Here is a 19,512-nt window from a genome sequence, read left to right on the forward strand (position 1 = left end):
GAGCCTGCTCTCAGAATGAACAGAACTTCTGACACTTTTGTTTTTTTATTGTCAACCAGGGCTCCCTGATTGGACCAAGTTAATAGTCCCATTCAGGGAACTCCTATTCTATTAAGTTCACCTGGTTGACCTCATTGCACTCACTGCATCCCTATCCCTCTTTCAACAATATAGGCTTATTCTTTTTTGTAGCACTTCCTGGGGCATTTTATTACCAGGTCAGGTTCCTCCAACTCTGCCTCTGATATGTAATGCACAGTAGCTCACCTCTTGCACCCAGAGTCTCTCAGAAGAAATGAATTCTCTTTTTCAGGAGGCAAATATGGCGACATTTGCTGTGTCCATCTCAGATTCCGAGGTATCTTCCACACTTGATGGAGAGGGAGATCCTATGGGTTCTGGAACAGCCAGGCACATTTTGGTCCTGCACTTTTTGCGAGTTTGCAACTTTCATATGGTCCATATGCTTGTTGAGGACTGTTACACCTACCTGAATTTTACATGTCAATGGACCTGACCTCATGCCGACTATGCCTCTTCCCCATGCAAGGGCCATTCTTATGGTTCCTACACCAAACTTCGTCCCCTAAATAAACTGTTTCTCTCAATTAGTGGAGTCATGTGTCCAGCATTGGTGTTCCTGAATCCATTTCACCCTCACCCTCAGGTAAGATTAGATTTAGCTTGCCATGGATTCTTTTCCCTATTAATAGTTCTGCTGGAACTATCCCTGTAGATGCATTAGGGATACTTCTATGATCAAAGAGGAACTGGGGCGGTTTTGTGTCTAGTGAAGCTGTAGACTATTTCTTTAAACTGGTGTTCAAAGTTTGGACTGCTTTTTCTGCCAGACCATTGGATAATAATGGTATGGAACTGTCCTTATATGTCAAATACCATTTGACTTTAGGAAGTAGTCAAATTCCCTGCTGGTAAACAATAGCCTGTTATGTGTGATAGTTTCAGGAGTCCGTGTATTACAAGAGATACGCACAATCTTTTTCTATCATTGTCCCCTTACTTGACAAATACACTCTATGTATGTCTAATCACTTTGCATGGCATTCACAATGACTATGAATATTGAGCCCATGAAAGGACCTGCATAGTTGATGTGTAACTATGTCCACACTTTACTCGGACATTCATTTGAATATGGGGGAGCTGCTGGCAAAGTGTTTGTCCTTGTTGCCACTCTAGGCACTGCCCCACCAATGCGGCTATGTCTGCATCCAATCCTGGCCACCAGACATAACTTCTCAGTAAAATCTTCATCTTGGAAATTGCTGGATGACCCTGGTAGAATTCAGCCAGTGTGTGGGGACACCTTTGCTCAGGAGAATCACTTTTGCTCCTCATAATAATATGTCATCCTGTACTGTGATCTGGTCTCTCCAGGTTCAAGAAGGTCTCAGTTCTGATTGTGATAGCCCTTTAATTACCTCCATCATCACCAGCTGTTTTGGTTTTACCACAGTTGGATCTTTCTGTGCCCAAAGTCTGATATTCTCAACTGTGACTGGAAGTGTGTCCAGAACATTTAAAACCACCACAGACTCTTCCAGTGGCGGTACCACTGGTGATGGATCTGCCAGTGGGAGATGGCTGAATGTGTCTGCATTTGTTACTTGGCCTCCCAGACAGTGTTCCAACTTGCAATTATATGCACTTAGTCTGAGAGGCCATAGCTGATTTAGCCTGAAGCTATGGATGGTGCAGCATAGTCCTCTTTAAGTAGACCTAATAGGGGTTTGTGGTCCATTATTATAATAAAGGTATCGGTGGAACTTCCTGACTCCAAATATGACAGCCAAGCCTTCCGTCTCTATCTGGCATATTTATGCTCTGGATTCATATGCTATAGGGAGTTCCTTTCCATTCGGCTACTTATGAGCTAATTGTACTCCAGTGCTGTATGGGGACGCATGATCTCGCTTGGGATCATAGTGTGCCAACACTTGAGAGGATGACAACTGTTTCTTCACTTCCCTGAAAGCTATGGCTTAGCTACATGACCATTTCCAAGGCTGACAATCTTTAAAGAATTGATGCAAAAGTCCCAGAATGGAGGATAGATTATGTATGAAATTTTCATAATAATTCATCATCCCAAGAAAACACCTAAGCTGTGGTACAGGTGTGGGAGCCAGACACCTTTGATTGCCCTCACTTTATCTTCCAATAGGTGTAACTTGATCTTGTTGACTCTGTTGCCCAAATAGTTCACTAGGGGTGACTGGAAGACACATATTTCCTTCTAAGGCGTACATTTGCCAGGGAGAAATGTCTATGAACTTTGTTCAAGTTCTCTAAGTGTTCTTTATTGGTCTTCCCTGATACTATGTTATCTAGATAAATGCCAACATGCGATAGGCATTGTAAAATGTTCTCCAAAGTCCAAACTTACACAGCCTGACAATATCCCAAATGGCAGGCTCATGTATTGGTACAAACACTTCCGGGTATTAATTGGGAATTCTCACCTAACTATAATTGCAAGTATACATGGCTCATGTCAAGCTTTGCGAAGGACATTTCACCGCTACCCCCCACCCCCAACCAGCACTGTGTATAAATCCTCTATGCAAGGGATTGGGTATTTATCCAGCTGTGAAAAGCAGTTTACCATTTGTTTAAAATCCCAACAAATGTGAACTGACTCATCGGGCTTCACAATAGTTACCTTCAGTCATGCCATTCCACAAATTGGACTGGTTTGATGATTCTTTGGTTTTCCAGCCTTCTGATTTCTGCCTCTACTTTTGCATGTAAGGCAAATGGTACAGAAGGGCCCTTGCAGATTCATGGATTTGCTTCTTGGTCAACATGTAAGGTGGCCTTGGCCCCTTTGATGGATTCCAGTTCTTCCTGAAAAATATCCAGGTATTTAATCAGCACTTCACTCAGCAGCCAATTTCTGATCAAAAAATGTTGAGCCAATATAGGTGAAACTTTTTTGACCAATTGCCCCATTAAGTTTGGTCCAAGCCTCTTACGACAATCAGTGGTAACTGAACCAGTTGCTTCTTGTATTGGACAGAACTGAAGTTGTACCCTTAAGCTGTAAAATTCCCTGGTATAGGTTCTCAGTCTGGCCGAGATCTTGCAAAAACTTAAGGGTTGTAGACCAGAGTGAATTTTGTCAAAGACTGGTTCTGCAGTCACTGAAACAGCTGCACTGGTATTACTACATTAGAGCCATAGAGATGTCCAGCATGGATATAGACCCTTTGGTCCAACCTGTCCATGCTGACCAGATATTCTAAAGTAATCTAGTCCCATTTGCCAAAATTTGGCCTATATTCCTTTAAACCCTTCCTATTCATGTACCCATCCAAGTACCTTTTAAATATTGTAATAGTACCAGCCTCCACCACTTCCTATGGTAGCTCATTCCATATACGCACAATCCTCTGCATGAAAAAGTTGCCCTTTAGGTCCTTTTTAAATCTTTCTCCTCTCACCTTAAACCTATGTTGTCTAGATTTGGACTTACCCACCCCAGGGAAAAGAGCTTGCCTATTCACCCTATTCATGCCCCTCATGATCTTATACACTTTTATATGGTCACCCCTCAGCCTCCGCGATCCAGTGGAAATAGCCCCAGCCTATTCAGTCTTCCCTATAGCTCAAATCCTGCAACCCTGGCAATATCTTTTCTGAACCCTTTCAAGTTTCACAACATCCTTCCAAAGCAGGGAGGTCAGAATTGCACGCAATATTCCAAAAGTGGCTTAACCAATGTCCTGTACTGCTGCAACATGACCTCCCAACTCCTTTACTCAATGTACTGACCAACAAAGGAAAGCATATCAAATGCCTTCTCACTATCCTACCTACCTGCAACTCCAATTTCAAGGAACTACGAACCTGTGCTCCAAAGTCTTTTTGTTCAGAAACACTCCCCAGGACCTTACCATTAAGTGTGTAAGTCCAGCCCTGATTTGCCTTTCCAACATGCAGCACCTCACATTTGTCTAAATTAAACTCCCATCTGCCACATTTCAGCCCATCGGCCCATCTGATCAAGGAAGAACCATGTGACAATTTAACAGGATGTTTATTTTGATTGGTTCTGATTTGGATGGTGCTATGCAATTTAGCTGTTCCATACCAGATGAAGTGGACTTTCCTGGGTGTGCACTCTCTTGGATATGGCCTATGAGTCCTCTTACTCAATTTAGGTCTAGTGGGACTCTTTTGTTGTCTCATGTCCACATAATGGAAGCAACTACAATGGCTTGATGGGCCGGATCCTGAAGAAAATTGTGACCGTTTGGCTAAGGCTTGGCTTTGTTTTGAGGTTTTGCTGTGGGCTGACCTGGAGTCTCTGTTCAGGATATGTCCTCAATGAGGCTATGCAGTGCCTTCATTCAAGTGGTGTTTCTCAAATTCATTTGGCCTGGCGAGGGTGTCCACTTTCATCAGAAAATCCTGCAACTCATATACTCCATTTATTGTATTTTTCAATCATAAAGACAGTGCCTGTTTGAAGTCCAGATGGATTACAGCTAGTAGGTGCTTTTGCATGGTTATATCATTAATCCCACATACCAAATGGTCTCTCAGCATCTCATTAAGGGTTCAACCAAAGTCTTATGTCTCTGTCAGTCATCTTAACCTAGTCAAAAACCTGATGTGGATTCTCCTGGTTCTTGAATTGCTGAATAAAATCAATAGTGTCTCAGAATTAGAAGACGCTGGGGTCATAATACTTCCTAACTAAATCTGCAAACTCATGAAAGGTTTTAGTATCTCCTGCCTCAGGGAAAGTCAGACTCCTTATACCCGAAAAAGCTGCCGGTCCACAAGCTGTCAGGAGAATTACTCCTTGCTGCTCATCTGCCCCAATGTCATTTGCCTGGAAAATTAATGCATTCTTTCCACATACTGGACCCAGTCTTCGACAGCAGGATTGAACATATCAAGGTTCCCAAACAATTACATGAGGCCAGAAATGCTTACCACAACTCAAACATGGTCATTGTGAGTGAATTGCTTCAGGAATGTGCTTTTCTCTTGTTGTTACAGAAATAACTCCTCAGAGGTTGTTATCCTGTCACCAAGCCACCCTTTATTTAATGTGGAGAGTCCTTGACATTGATCCAGCTCCCTCACAGCCAGCACTCAGAGTGACACTCTTGTTTATATCTATCAGCCATGGCTCCCTAATTGGGCCAGAGCAACAGTTGAATCAGGGAACTTGTATTCTATGAGATCCACTTGGATCGCATTACAATCACTACGTTTTCTATGTATCAAAACTATGTGCTTCTCCTGCAAGAGGGAAAGGTATAGGAAGGATGAGGGAGAGGGTGAGTAGACATTCAAGGTATCTTATTCTACACAGAGTTGTGCAAGGAGGTCAGAACATGGAAATTGGCCCCTGAAAATGTTTTGGCTTTAAAATGCCATGGATTCTTGAGGTCCTGGGTCCTTTTCGGTGTCCTTTCTCCAGTTTGAAGGGATCACATGTCTGCTGACATCCTTGGCCATATCAGTCCAGCCTGCTTGCTTAGAAAAGCTGTTCTCTTCCTCCAATTCTGAGCAAACATCATCTCACTACAGTCCCTCAGATTTCACAGCAGGACTTCCAGGAAAGAGAGAGAACCCTGGGAGCAGCCCACCTAGTTATTCTGTACATTCCTGGATTGCTGTAATCTTAAAAATGCATTTGCAATTGAGCTTTTGTGATTCAGGATAGTATCCTTTCAATTATAACTCTTTCAGTTTGACAGATCTGATATGTACTCACCACCACCTTCTCTGATTGGTCATGAAACAAGGAAACAAGATGCTAATAATGTGTATTAATTAGAGTGACAGTAAAGTCTACTGAAGATTTCTGCCAAGACCATTCTGAATATTCCAGTTTGTCTGTGTTGACTCTTCTTTCCTTTCTTAACCTAACCTCAAGCATTTTCTCTCCCAAAGTTACTTACCCCATTTCCAGCTGATGTAATTTGCATCTTGTTTAATTCACACTTGCATAAGATTGTCTGCAGAATATTCAACTTGGAAAAGCAGTACAGCAAACTCATAAATATCTAGATGTACCGAGATCAACAACTGCTTTGAGCAGCAAAGTAGAGAGAAAATAGTGGACAAGCTGATACCTGAAAGAAGTTTTTTTCAATTCGATTCCATTCCCTACAGTATGAAAACAGGTCCAACAAGTTCACACCAACCCTCCGAACAGCAATCCACCCAGACTCATTACCTCACCCTGACTAATGCACCTAACACTATGGGCAATTTAGCGTGGCCAATTCATCTGAGCTGCACATCTTTGGATTGTGGGAGAAAACCAGAGCACCCGGAGGAAACCCATGCAGACACAGGGAGAATGTGCAAACTCCACACAGACAATCACCTGAGGTGGGAATCAAGCCCAGGTCCCTGGTGCTGTAAAGCAACAGTGCTAACCACTGAGCCACTGTGCCACCATGTTTGGAATCTCCATTTGGCATGTCTCTTCATCTCAGTGTCCAGTGTAAAAGCAAAATGCAACAACAACTGTTCATTGAAAATTCAAAATCTACAAACTTTGCCACTGTGGCACACTGTGTCAACATTTAAATAATTGGCCTTAGATTAATCTAACACCTCGAGGACTCTAAGAACATCAAAATTCAATTGCCTTTACCTTCCTGCATGTATTATTAAACATTTTTCCTCCCTTTTTAAACTTATTACCTCTGTTTGAGTGTTTTTTTGCTGTCATATTTTTAGTATGTTTTTGGGATTAGTAGGAAATAAAACTCCTCTTTGTTATGCTCAAGAAGACTTATAATTTGTCCCCTTCATTTTGATTTAGTTAATTATAGTTTCATTGCAAAGTTATAGCTAGATTCCAAAAAAAAAATTAAGAAGTGTTGCTCAGACCAAGATGGGTTTAAGAAAAGTGGATTCTGAATTAGTCGTCCTGGAAGACTCACCTATTGTACTCTATGCTACTTTCTCCCCACCCCCACCCTTCTCTAGCTTATCTCTCCACGCTTCAGGCTCTCTGCCTTTATTCCTGATGAAGGGCTTTTGCCCAAAACGTCGATTTTACTGCTCCTCGGATTTTGCCTGATTTGCTGTGCTCTTCCAGCACCACTAATCTAGAATCTGGTTTCCAGCATCTGCAGTCATTGTTTTTACCTTAAGAAGAGTGGAGCTGATTTTTCCCTCTCTTTGTCTCGTCATAACACTTGCTAATGGAGGACTCTGATCTTCTGAATTTTGAGTTAAGTCCCATCTTCATATGCCTCAGTAACTATGTCGACACTTCTCTGGATATCTTATATCTTACTGCAGGATCATCAGCCTGGATGATCTTAGTTTTTGATTGATGGTGTCTGAGATAACATAGTTTCCTGCCTATTTGATAAATAAGCTGCAGTGCAGCAGGGAGCTTGTCTCTGATTAGACATTCTATGACATCGAGGAAGATAAAATGAAAAATTATGGAGCCTCATTTTGTTTGATTCTTGACCTAACCCCCCAAGTTGTCAGTGATAGATCTGTGTCTAAGGATCACCATTTTCGCATCATCGTGAGGTAGGCAAAAAGTCATGACACATTTCATAGGAAACCCAAACTTCTGCGTAAATATCCATGAATCCCCCATGACTTAAGAGTTGAAAGAAGTTTTTCAAGTCAAACAATGCTATTTAACCACTTTTGTGTTGCTCATAACTTTTATTTTTGTTATCAAGCATTGAAAATCATATCGGCTATATTGCTTGATGGATAAACTCACACTGAAATTTAGAGGGTAGCTGTTTGATTTGAAATTTGTATTGCTTCAAGTGTGATCTTGGAAAGATCTTCCCTGAGGGGGAGAGCAGGAAGATGCTTCATTTCGACAATTGGACTTATTCCCTTTTATGGAAATTGTTACAACTTTTGATTTTGAAGCCCTTGATTATTTTGGATTTCCTCTTCATTCTAGATGTACAGGCTGAGGACGTGAAGCTGTAATATTAATTCCTCTCTTCTGTGCTTAAAAATTTTAGTGGGTATTCTATCATCTCCTGCTGCTATATTGTTTTTCATATGTGTGATTGCTTTCATCGTCTCTACAGGGATTAGCAGAATTCCAAGTTCAGCTAGAGTCATAGAGATGTACAGCATGGAAACAGACCTTTTGGTCCAACCCATCATTGCCGACCAGATATCCCAACCGAATCTAGTCCCACCTGCCAGCACCCGGCCCATATCCCTCCAAACCCTTCCTATTCATATACCCATTCAAATGCCTCTTAAATGTTGCAACTGTACCAGCCTCCACCACTTCCTCTGGCAGCTCATTCCATACACGTACCACCCTCTGTGTGAAAAAGTTGCCCCTTAGGTCTCTTTTATATCTTTCCCCTCTCACCCTAAACCTATGCCCTCTAGTTCTGGACTCCCTGACCCCAGGGAAAAGACTTTATCTATTTATCCTATCCATGCCCCTCATAATTTTGTAAATCACTATAAGTTCACTCCTCAGCCTCTGACGCTTCAGGGAAAACAACCCTAGCCTGTTCAGCCTCTCCCTATAGCTCAAATCCTCCAACCCTGGCAACATCATTGTAAATCTTTTCTGAACCCTTTCAAGTTTCACAACATCTTTCCAATAGGAAGGAGACCAGAATTGCATGCAATATTTCAACAGTGGCCTAACCAATGTCCTGTACAGCCGCAACATGACCTCCCAACTCCTATACTCATTACTCTGACCAATAAAGGAACGCATACCAAACGCCTTCTTCACTATCCTATCTACCTGCGAGTCCACTATCAAGGAGCTATGAACCTGCACTCCAAGGTCTCTTTGTTCAGCAACACTCCCTAGGACCTTACCATTAAGTGTGTAAGTCCTGCAAAGATTTACTTTCCCAAAATGCAGCGCCTCGCATTTATCTGAATTAAACTCCATCTGCCACTTCTCAGCCCATTGGCCCATCTGATCAAGATCCTATTGTAATCTGAGGTAACCTTCTTCGCTGTCCACCACACCTCCAATTTTGGTGTCATCTGCAAATTTACTAACTATACTTCTTCAGCTCAAATCCAAATCATGAATATAAATGATGAAAAGTAGTGGACCCAGCACCGATACCTGCCACACTCCACTGGTCGCAGCCTCCAATCTGAAAACAACCCTCCATTACCACCCTCTGTGTTCTACCTTTGAGCCAGTTCTGTATCCAAATGGCTAGTTCTCCCAGTATTCCATGAAATCTAATCTTGATAGCAGGTTTCCCATGGGGAACCTTGTTGAATGCCTTACTGAAGTCCGTATAGATCACATCTATTGCTCTGCCCTCATCAATCCTCTTTGTTACTGCTTCAAAAAACTTAATCAAGTTTGTGAGACATGATTTCCCAAGCACAAAGCCATATTGACTATCCCTAATCAGTCCTTGTCTTTCCAAATACACGTACATACTGTCCCTCATGGATTCCATCCAACAACTTGTCCACCACTGACGTCAGGCTCACTGGTCTATAGTTCCCTGGCTTGTCCTTACCACCCTTCTTAAACAGTGGCACCACGTTAGCCAACCTCCAGTCTTATGGCACCTCACCTGTGACTATTGATGATACAAATATCTCAGCAAGAGACCCAGCAATCACTTCTCTAGTTTCCCACAAAGCTCTAGGGTACACCTGATCAGTTCCTGGGGATTTATCCACCTTTATGCATTTCAAGACATCCTGCACTTCCTCCCCTATAATATGAACATTTTGAAAGGTGTCACCATCTATTTCCCTACAGTCTATATCTTCCATATCCTTTACCACAGTAAATACTGATGCAAAATACTCATTTAGTATCTCCTCCATTTTCTGCGGCTCCACACAAAGGCCACCCTACTCTCTCTCTAGTTACCCTTTCTTCCTTAATACACTTGTAAAAACCCTTTGGATTCTCCTTAATTCTATTTGCCAAAGCTATCTCATGTCCCCTTTTTGCCCTCTTGATTTCCCTCTTAAGTATACTCCTACTACCATTGTACTCTTCTAAGGATTCACTCGATCTGTCCTGTCTGTACCTTCCTTCTTTTTCTTAACTAAACCCTCAGTTTCTTTAGTTGTCCAGCATTCTCTATGCCTACCAGCCTTTCCTTTCATCCTAACAGGAATATACTTTCTCTTGATTCTTGTTATCTTATTTCTGAAGTCTTCCCATTTTCCAGCCGTCCCTTTACCTTCCCCCAGTTGACTTTTGAAAGTTCTTGCCTAATACCATCAAAATTGGCCTTCCTCCAATTTAGAACTTCAATTTTTAGATCTGGTCTATCCTTTTCCATCACTATTTTAAATCTAATAGAATTATGGTCGCTGGCCCCAAAGTGCTCCCCCACTGACACCTCAATCACCAGCCCTGCCTTTTTTCCCAAGAGTAGGTCAAGTTTTGCACCTTCTCCAGCAGGTACATCCACATACTGAATCTGAAAATTTTCTTGTACACACTTAACAAATTCCTCTCCATCTAAACCCTTAACACTATGGCAATCCCAGTCTATGTTTGGAAAGTTAAAATCCCCTACCATAACCACCCTATTATTCTTACAGATAGCTGAGATCTCCTTACAAGTTTGTTTCTCAATTTCCCTATGACTATTAGGGGATCTATAATACAATCCCAATAAGGTGATCATCTCTTTCTTATTTCTCAGTTCCATCCAAATAACTTCCCTGGATGTATTTCTGGGAATATCCTCCCTTAGTACAGCTGTAATGCTATCCATTATCAAAAATGCCACCCTTCCTCCTCTCTTGCCTCCCTTTCTGTCCTCCCTGCAGCATTTGTATCCTGGAACATTAAGCTGCCAGTCCTGCCCATCCCTGAGCCACGTTTCTGTAATTGCTATGATATCGCAGTCCCATGTTCCTAATCATGCCCTGAGTTCATCTGCCTTCCCTGTTAGGGCCCTTGCATTGAAATAAATACAATTTAAATTATTAGTCCTACCTTGTCCCTGCCTGCCCTGACTGTTTGACTTGCTTCTGTTCTCAACTGTACCAGTCTCAGATTGATCTCTTTCCTCACTATCTCCCTGGGCCCCACCTACAACTGGAATTGTGGGATGGAATTGAAACACTCATCAACATTGGATTCTTGATTAAAAAATTCTTCTAAATGCTTCCTCCATTGGACGTTGACAGCTTTCTTGTGAAAGGGCTGGATTTCAGTAAGTATATAAGCATTCTGACATTGGGATCCTCACCTGGGTCACTGCTTATGACAGTAGGCTACAGGCAAACTAGAGAGGGTCTAACTGTGCAGAATCCTGGAGGCCTGAGAGGCTTGAGTACCGTTAAACATCTCAGTCACCATTAAATCCCAGCTGGTTCAGCAATAATTGATTTGAAGTGGCTCTTTAATAAATCTAATTGGGTACATTTCACACTCCTTTGCTTAAAGTAGGATAATTTTTAAGTTGCTGAAAATTAGTCATATGACCACTTCCATAATTCCTTAGGTCCATCTGCCATAGCTTTATAATTGTCTGTATTTGAATTGAATGCACTTATTTCAAAACTAAGCTTCTCACCATCAAACTGAATGTGAAATCCCAACATATTAAGATCACTTTTCTCTGCAGTATCCTTTTGAATGAGGGCAATTCATTAATCTTGCCAGACCTAAAATAGTCAATTTTCCGGTTGGTTCCAGTTCCTTGATCTAAGAAATTGTTCCAATAACTCTTTGAGCTCAACATCAAGGCTACCTTTGTTAATCTAATATGAAGATTGAAATCACCCAGAATGATTGCAAAATCTTCTTTACAAGCTCCCTAAGTCACCATTAATTCATGATTATTTTCTCTGATCTACATTGCTGGTAATGTATATTTAATGTAATCTATATATTACTTGTACTAATAACTTCTTTCCATTACTATTTTTTATTGCCACCCCAGACTGTTCGTGCATCTTAATAATCTGAGCCAAGATCATTTTACATGTTGTATCGATCTCATCCTTAATTAACAGAGCTACCCCGTCTCCTTTCAGTTTCTGCCTATCCTTTGAAATGTCCCTGTACCCTGAATATTAAGTCTTGGTCAAGTTGCAACCATAACTTGTAATAGTTGGTAGATCATCCCCTTTTATTTCTCTCTGAGCAATCTGTTGGTCTCTCTTTCTATTACTTACCTGTGCATTCAGATAAAGAACCTTTAAATTTGTTGTCTTACGATTTTTCAGTTTAATCCTACTGACTCATGCATCTTAATTTTGTACGACGTGGCCCTTCCTATCTGATTCCTGGACTGAGCAGAGATTGAATCAGTTAGGACTATATTCACTGGTGTTTAAAAGAACAGAGGACATCTCATAGAAAAATTCTAGCAGGACTAGACAAGGTAAACATAGGAAGGATACTTGCAATGACTGGGGAATCCAGAACCAGGGCTAACAATCTAAGGATAACAATCTAAGGGCATTAGGATTGAGATGAAGAGAATGTTTTTCACCCAGACAGTGGTGAGCCTGTGAAATTCTCTGCTCAGAAAGCAGCTGAGGCCAAAACAGTGTTTTCAAGAATGTGATAGCTATAGTTCTTAGGGTTATCGGGATCAAAGGTTATGGGACGAAAGCAGGAAACACCCTATTAATTGAGTGATTAGCCATGATCGTATTGAATGGTCGACCAGGCTTGAAAGGCCAAATGGTTTACTTCTGTTCTTATTTTCTATGTTTATATCACATATTGGACATGATCATTCATTTGATCACTCTGAACAATTGCCTTGTGCTATCTCTATAACTTTCGAAAAGCCCCCTCAATTTCACTTCCATTTGCATATAGTATCCTCAAGTTTGTTTTTAAGAGCATAGAGTACAAGAGCAAGAAGGTGATATTTGTTTTGTATGTGACATTTGTTCGATCTCAGCTGGAGTAATGTTTAGATAGGATCTGAACACACTGGAGAAAATGCAGAAGTGACTTACAAGAATTGTTCTAGTCATAGAGTCTTAGTCATAGAGATGTACAGCATAGAAACTGACTCTTCAGTCCAACTTGTCCATGCCAACCAGATATCCTAACATAATCTAGTCCCACTTGCGAGCAGCCGGCTCATATCCCTCCAAACCCTTCCTATTCATCTACCCATCAAGATGTCTTTTAGATGTTGCAATTGTACTAGTGTCCACCATTTCCTCTGACAGCTCATTCCATACACGTACCACCCTCTGTGTGAAAAAGTTGCCCCTTAGGTCTCTTTTATATCTTTCCCCTCTCATCCTAAACCTATGCCCTTTCCCCCACCCCAGGGAAAAGACTTTGTCTATTTATCCTATCCATGCCCCTCATGATTTTATAAACCTCTATTAGGTCACCCTTCAACCTCCAACGCTCCAGAGAAAACAGCCCCAGCCTATTCAGCTCTCCCTATAGCTTAAATCGACTCTGGCAACATCCTTGTAAATCTTTTCTGAACCTTTTGAAGTTTCACAGCATTCTTCTTATTTTTATGCTATATTGAGGAAATTGGGTTTGTTCTCCTTGGAAAAAAGAAAGCTAAGAGGAGAGTTGGTAGAGCTTTCAGAATCTTGAACAGGCTGGATGGAGGGGATGGGAGAAAGTGTTCCCACTTGTAAAAGGAATGAAAGACAGGATATGCATTGAAAGTGATCGACTAAAGAAGAACTACTGAAGTGAGGAAAATCTTTTTCACTCAGCAAGTAATTGTAGGTTCAGTTGAAGCACTCTAAAAGGCATTGGATGATTATTTGGATGAATATAATGTGTACGTTATGGGGTAGAAAAGGCAGGAAATTGGCACCAGTGAATGATGTTCATTTAGTGAGCCCATGCAGACAAGATGGACGAAAGGTCGCCTTCTGCACTATTGTACCTCTGTGATTATTTGTTATTTGATTTGTCAGGACACTGTCCCATCATTGTCCAAATGAAGCTTATTCCAAAGGAACAGCTGCCTCTTTTCCCAATTTCAGTTTCAATGGTCTGAGTTGAAATTATCCCTTACACATCAAATTTTTAAACATGCATACAACAAATATTATTGACACTATACCAGTTGGCTGATGGCTCAGAAACCAATATTTCATTTCATGATGTCTTTGAAGACACAAAATTGTCATATTTGTAAAACGAAATATTCAGAATATATCCATTTGGCTTCTCTATAGTGTAAAGAACGTAAGTTAGAGTAGCTGAGAAATGTGGATAAATATCCAGATAACTACTTAATATAGTTTTTTTTTCTTTTTTGCCAACTAATTACCAGGTACATGCCCTTAGAATAGAGCTTGTCCTTGAGTGTTGATCTTTCTCTTGTTGTCCAGAAAGCATTCACTGGGAGATACTGTGGCATTATGGCAATGTCACTGGACTATTAATCCTGAACTCCCAGGCTAATGTTATAGTGACATGGACTTGCATTCCACCATGGTGGATGGTGCAATGTGAATTCAATAAAGCTGAGATAAAACACTGGCTTAATGGTAATCATGTAATCACTATTGACCTTTTTAACAGCATATTAACGTCCTTAAGGAAGGATGTCTGCTATCCTTACTTGGTCTACATGTGACTCCAGAACCACAGATTATGGTTGGCTGTTAACTACTCTCTGAGCAATTAGGGATGGGCAACAAAAGTTGGCCTAGTCAGAGATGCCTGCATCCCCTGAATGAATAGATTCATCCTATTACAAACTTCTCCTTGTATATTTTTACCATTGAATACAACAATTTAATTTCTTGAGAAAGTGAATTACAGAAGCAAGTTTTGAGATAAAAATTTGAAATTTCTTTCCTAGAACAGTCAGCTTATAATATTAAACTTTCATTTAACATTGCTGAAGTTTTTAGATATATATGTATATATGTATCTACATATAAATCTACAGTTAATCCTTATCATTTTTAAAGTTCCTCTCAACCAGATGTTTATCTACTTTCTTTATAAATAAAATATATAGTTAACTTAATATTAATTGTTGTACAATTTCCAAATCTTTATTGTGTGGCTTTTCATTTTACTGTGTTTCTAGATTGACTTGAAGATTGGGTTAGATATTTCAGCACTCCAATAGTTGCCAAAAAAGATTTAATCTAAATCTATCTGATTTAAAGTCATGATTTGGAGGTACTATTGTTGGACTGGTGTGGACAAAGTTAAAAATCACACAACACCAGGTTATAATCCAACAGGTTTATTTGGAAGCACTAGTTTTTGAAGTGCTGCTTCTTCATCAGGTGTTTGTGGAGCAGAATCATAAGACACAGAATGTATAGCAACAGCATTACAGTGTCACGGAATGTAATATTAAGCAAATTTAGCTTATGTCTTTCATCTTTTAGAGTGATCATGTTAGTTTTGGTTCCTTCATATGTAAATCCCAGGACTTTTTAAAAGTTACATTTTCAAGATAGCTTTAACAATAGGTGTCGTCTCAGCTCAGGTAATGCATTGAAGGTGTAAGGTTAAAGTCTGACTATCAACAAACACATTGACTTGGACCCCATTTACCACCCCCTAAGAAAACGAATAGGAAATTACATCACCACAGGAAATGACATAACCAACCCAAGGAAACACAACATAGAAATAGAAAGCAGGAAACACCAGCAGTGCTTCGTCCAGAGGCTTACTGACGATGTTACCTTTTATGGTGACAAAACGTGTGTAATAGAATGTGTTTACTGTGTAGATGGAATCTAGAGATCTAATGCTCTAATTAAAGAGTAATGGATGTTTTTTAAACAGACTCCAGACAGGAAATGGTTAATTTTTGATGGACCAGTTGATGCTGTCTGGATTGAGAACATGAACACTGTCCTTGATGACAACAAAAAATTGTGTCTGATGAGTGGAGAGATCATTCAGATGTCTCCTCAAATGAGTCTTATATTTGAACCAATGGATTTGGAAGTTGCTTCTCCTGCTACTGTAAGTAATCAAGTTCCAGTTTTGATCAAAATAAAGTACTGATTCTATGACAATGCTACAAATAAGAATGAAATTCATAGCAAATGCAGTCAGACTACAGACCATGACTTTCTATTAATTGACTTAACTTGGAGGAAAATCATTCATATGCAGCAATCAATTTGTCCACACTTGGCCTCTGCAGGTTTTCATTTGCTGGAAGCAATCAGGCATAGAATCAGTCATTATTGTAATGCAGTTTATAAAAATGATACTATGAATGAAAGGTAAGAGAGAGGTGTAACAATATTTTCTATTTTGCATTGTTTTACAACTTTAAAAATATTTTCTATTTGAGCAACTGCTACTTGATAAACTAACAGCAGGGATTTCCTCTGAGCTGTCCCACACCACTGTAATAGGTTTGCTATATATATGGTTTGAACCTCATGCAGATTCTGACAAAGTTGTAGCAAGAGTGAGAGCCACTTCAAGGACATTTCTGGCCAATGTATTTTTTTTAAACTATATTATCTATTCATTACATTTTAGGTTTCAAGGTGTGGAATGGTTTATATGGAACCTCTTATGATGGGATGGAAGCCTGTAATGGTGTCTTGGATGAATAAGATGCCTCCAGGTGTTCGTCCCATGCACAAGGAATTAATCGAAGGGCTATTTGACAGAATGGTGCCAGTGTCTCTTCAATTTGTTCGAAAAGCAGCTAAGGTAACAAGCTGATCGCATGTGCTTCCTGAAAATAATTACTTTTTTAACATACGTATTACCTTACATTCACTCTCTCATAACCTAACACATTTTTCATGGGAATTTCAGGGAACCTAAACTGAAAATATCATTCTAATAACAATAAAACTCTATGATCTAACTCAGGGGTTAGCACCCTTAATGAAAAGAAAAGCTGACTTGTTAAAAATGTCAAAAATATAACACCTTAAGAGCAACAATGCTGCTGTTCAAATGCCAATAATAATGAAAAACAAAATAAATAAATTAATATTTTCCAGGAAATGCAATTTTACTGATGTCTATAAGCATATATGTATACAAAGAGTTCAAGAGAAAGTTCCAAATTAAATGCTTTCTCACAAATACAATGTTAATAAAAGTTTGAAATGAGAAAACCATTAAATAACAATAACAAAATAAATTAACATCAATAATTAAGTTAATAGTACTCTTTCTTTAATGTGATCACTGCTGACTTTCTTTACAGAGTTATTCAATATCTGGACAGCTGTTATTTTTATTTTCAAGTAGGACTATAAGCATTCATCTTTTAGTTGTTTCTCAACTTGCTTTTTATGACATTCTTACTTGAAAACATTTGGCCACATTGGAGATGATTCTTTATCTTCAGTCTCCTGGTTGGTGTAACCATTTTTACTGGCCTGTTCTTCATGCTCTTCACAGATAAAGGCATGTCTTTAATTTTTTTGAACAATTTCATTTTTGTTTTTAAAATAACTCAGGTGGCACAGTGGCACAGTGGTTAGCACTGTTGCCTCCCAGCGCCAGAGACCCAGGTTCAATTCCCGGGTCAGGCGACTGACTGTGTGGAGTTTGCATATTCTCCCTGTGTCTGCGTGGGTTTCCTCCCACAGTCCAAAAATGTGCAGGTTAGGTGAATTGGCCATGCTAAATTGCCCGTAGTGTTATGTATAGGGGAATGTGTCTGGGTTGTGCTTTGGCAGGTTGGTGTGGACTTGTTGGTCCAAAGGATCTGTTTCCACACTGTAAGTAATCTAATTTGATAAAGCACATGTTTAGACATTCGCCATTTGTAAAAAGTTTTCTCCACAATCTCTTGAGCTAACACAGCACAAGTTGAACTACCTGATGATTTCATCAACATAGCTAACACATTTCTGAATTTCTCTACCTTGTTCTTCAACTCCACTTTGTTTCGCATTTTGCCAGTGGGATAACTTTTGCCTTTCAAGATTTAACATTTCACTATTGATGAGTTTTAATTTCAAATGAGATATAGGGAAAACAACTACATTTGGCTAACAACTCAGCCCTTGTTGCTCAGGATCTGGGGCCTCACCTGTCTATGTCTAAATCTATTTCTTTACCAAAATGGCAACAATTGCTTACATTAGTTGGTTCAGCTGCTTGACACTTTTAATGGTCATTTTTATTTATGACCCATGTGACAGTGCTGACTCTTTACAAATTATGTTGTTTTTGGTTTTGTTGTTGTGGTTCTGTTCGCCGAGCTGGGAATTTGCGTTGCAGACATTTCGTCCCCTGTCTAGGTGACATCCTCAGTGCTTGGGAGCCTCCTGTGAAGCGCTTCTGTGATCTTTCCTCCTGCATTTGTAGTGGTTTGAATCTGCCGCTTCCGGATGTCAGTTCCAGCTGTCCGCTGCAGTGGCCGTTATATTGGGTCCAGGTCGATGTGCTTGTTGATTGAATCAGTGGATAAGTGCCATGCCTCTAGGAATTCCCTGGCTTTCTTTGTTTGGCTTGTCCTATAATGGTAGTGTTGTCCCAGTCAAACTCATGTTGCTTGTCATCTGCGTGAGTGACTACTAAGGATAGCTGGTCGTGTCGTTTCGTGGCTAGTTGGTGTTCATGGATGCGGATCGTTAGCTGTATTCCTGTTTGTCCTATGTAGTGTTTTGTGCAGTCCTTGCATGGGATTTTGTATACTACGTTGGTTTTGCTCATGCTGGGTATCAGGTCCTTCGTTCTAGTGAGTTGTTGTCTGAGAGTGGCTGTTGGTTTGTGTGCTGTTATGAGTCCTAGTGGTCGTAGTAGTCTGGCTGTCAGTTCAGAAATGTTCTTGATGTATGGTAAAGTGGCTAGTTCTTTGGGTTGTGGCATGTCCTCATTCTGTTGTCTTTCCCTTAGGCATCTGTTGATGAAATTGCGGGGGTATCCATTTTTGGTGAATACATTGTAGAGGTGTTCTTCTTCCTCTTTTTGCAGTTCTGGTGTGCTGCGGTGTGTTGTTTTTGGTTTGTTTTCAGAGAGGTTGTAAAAGACACAGACTCCAAAAAGTCTAAGTTGAAGAGTTTTAGGGCCAGTTTGATTATAGTTAACAGATACTGCCTCAAGCATAAGGCTTTCAAGTTTTAAAAAAATCACTTGTACAATGTAAGTGGATCGGCCAGTTCCTCTAGCTCAGCTTTTCTCTGGTTTGATTTTTTTTTTGGCAGACTGACTATTCACTGAAGTAAGTCAAGTAGTGTTTTGAAGCTGCTGGACCCAAAGAAGCAGGTTCATGCTGATCCTCCATCTCTCTGACATCTTTCCTGAAAGAACATGTGTTTGATCTTACCTTTTGTACCAAGAGGTGTTTATGGGGATTGTTGAAAGTATTTGGAACAGCATCATTAAGTTTGTATAGTCTGTTGGATTTTCGGATAGGTTATGTTATTCAGTATTCTGTTCTCTTTTGTTTGTGTTTCATTCAGCAATCTTGTAAATAAAATCTGTTTTGTTTTAAAACTGAGTGGTTTGATGAGCTTTATCAGTCCTGGAATATCCACGTTACACCTGCTTAAAACAACTAGCAAAGCTGGGATCTGGGCTACGTTCTTGAAATGTTTTGAGGAGTCTGACCTGGTCCATAACAGATTGGGGCTCTTTGCGGA

The 19,512-nt window shown here is 40.1% G+C and overlaps 1 protein-coding gene across 1 annotated transcript in view; it reads left to right on the top strand.

Annotated features, from left to right (window-relative positions):
- Positions 1–19,512, top strand: part of dnah7 (dynein, axonemal, heavy chain 7) — a 398,230-nt gene that overhangs the window by 134,949 nt on the left and 243,769 nt on the right. The window contains exons 31-32 of the mRNA XM_072578963.1: positions 15,725–15,907; positions 16,439–16,615. Of these exons, the coding sequence (XP_072435064.1) occupies positions 15,725–15,907; positions 16,439–16,615 (360 nt within the window). The remainder of the gene's footprint in view (positions 1–15,724; positions 15,908–16,438; positions 16,616–19,512) is intronic.

Source organism: Chiloscyllium punctatum, chromosome 10 (genome assembly GCF_047496795.1).
Source record: "Chiloscyllium punctatum isolate Juve2018m chromosome 10, sChiPun1.3, whole genome shotgun sequence".
NCBI classification, from domain to species: Eukaryota; Metazoa; Chordata; class Chondrichthyes; order Orectolobiformes; family Hemiscylliidae; genus Chiloscyllium; species Chiloscyllium punctatum.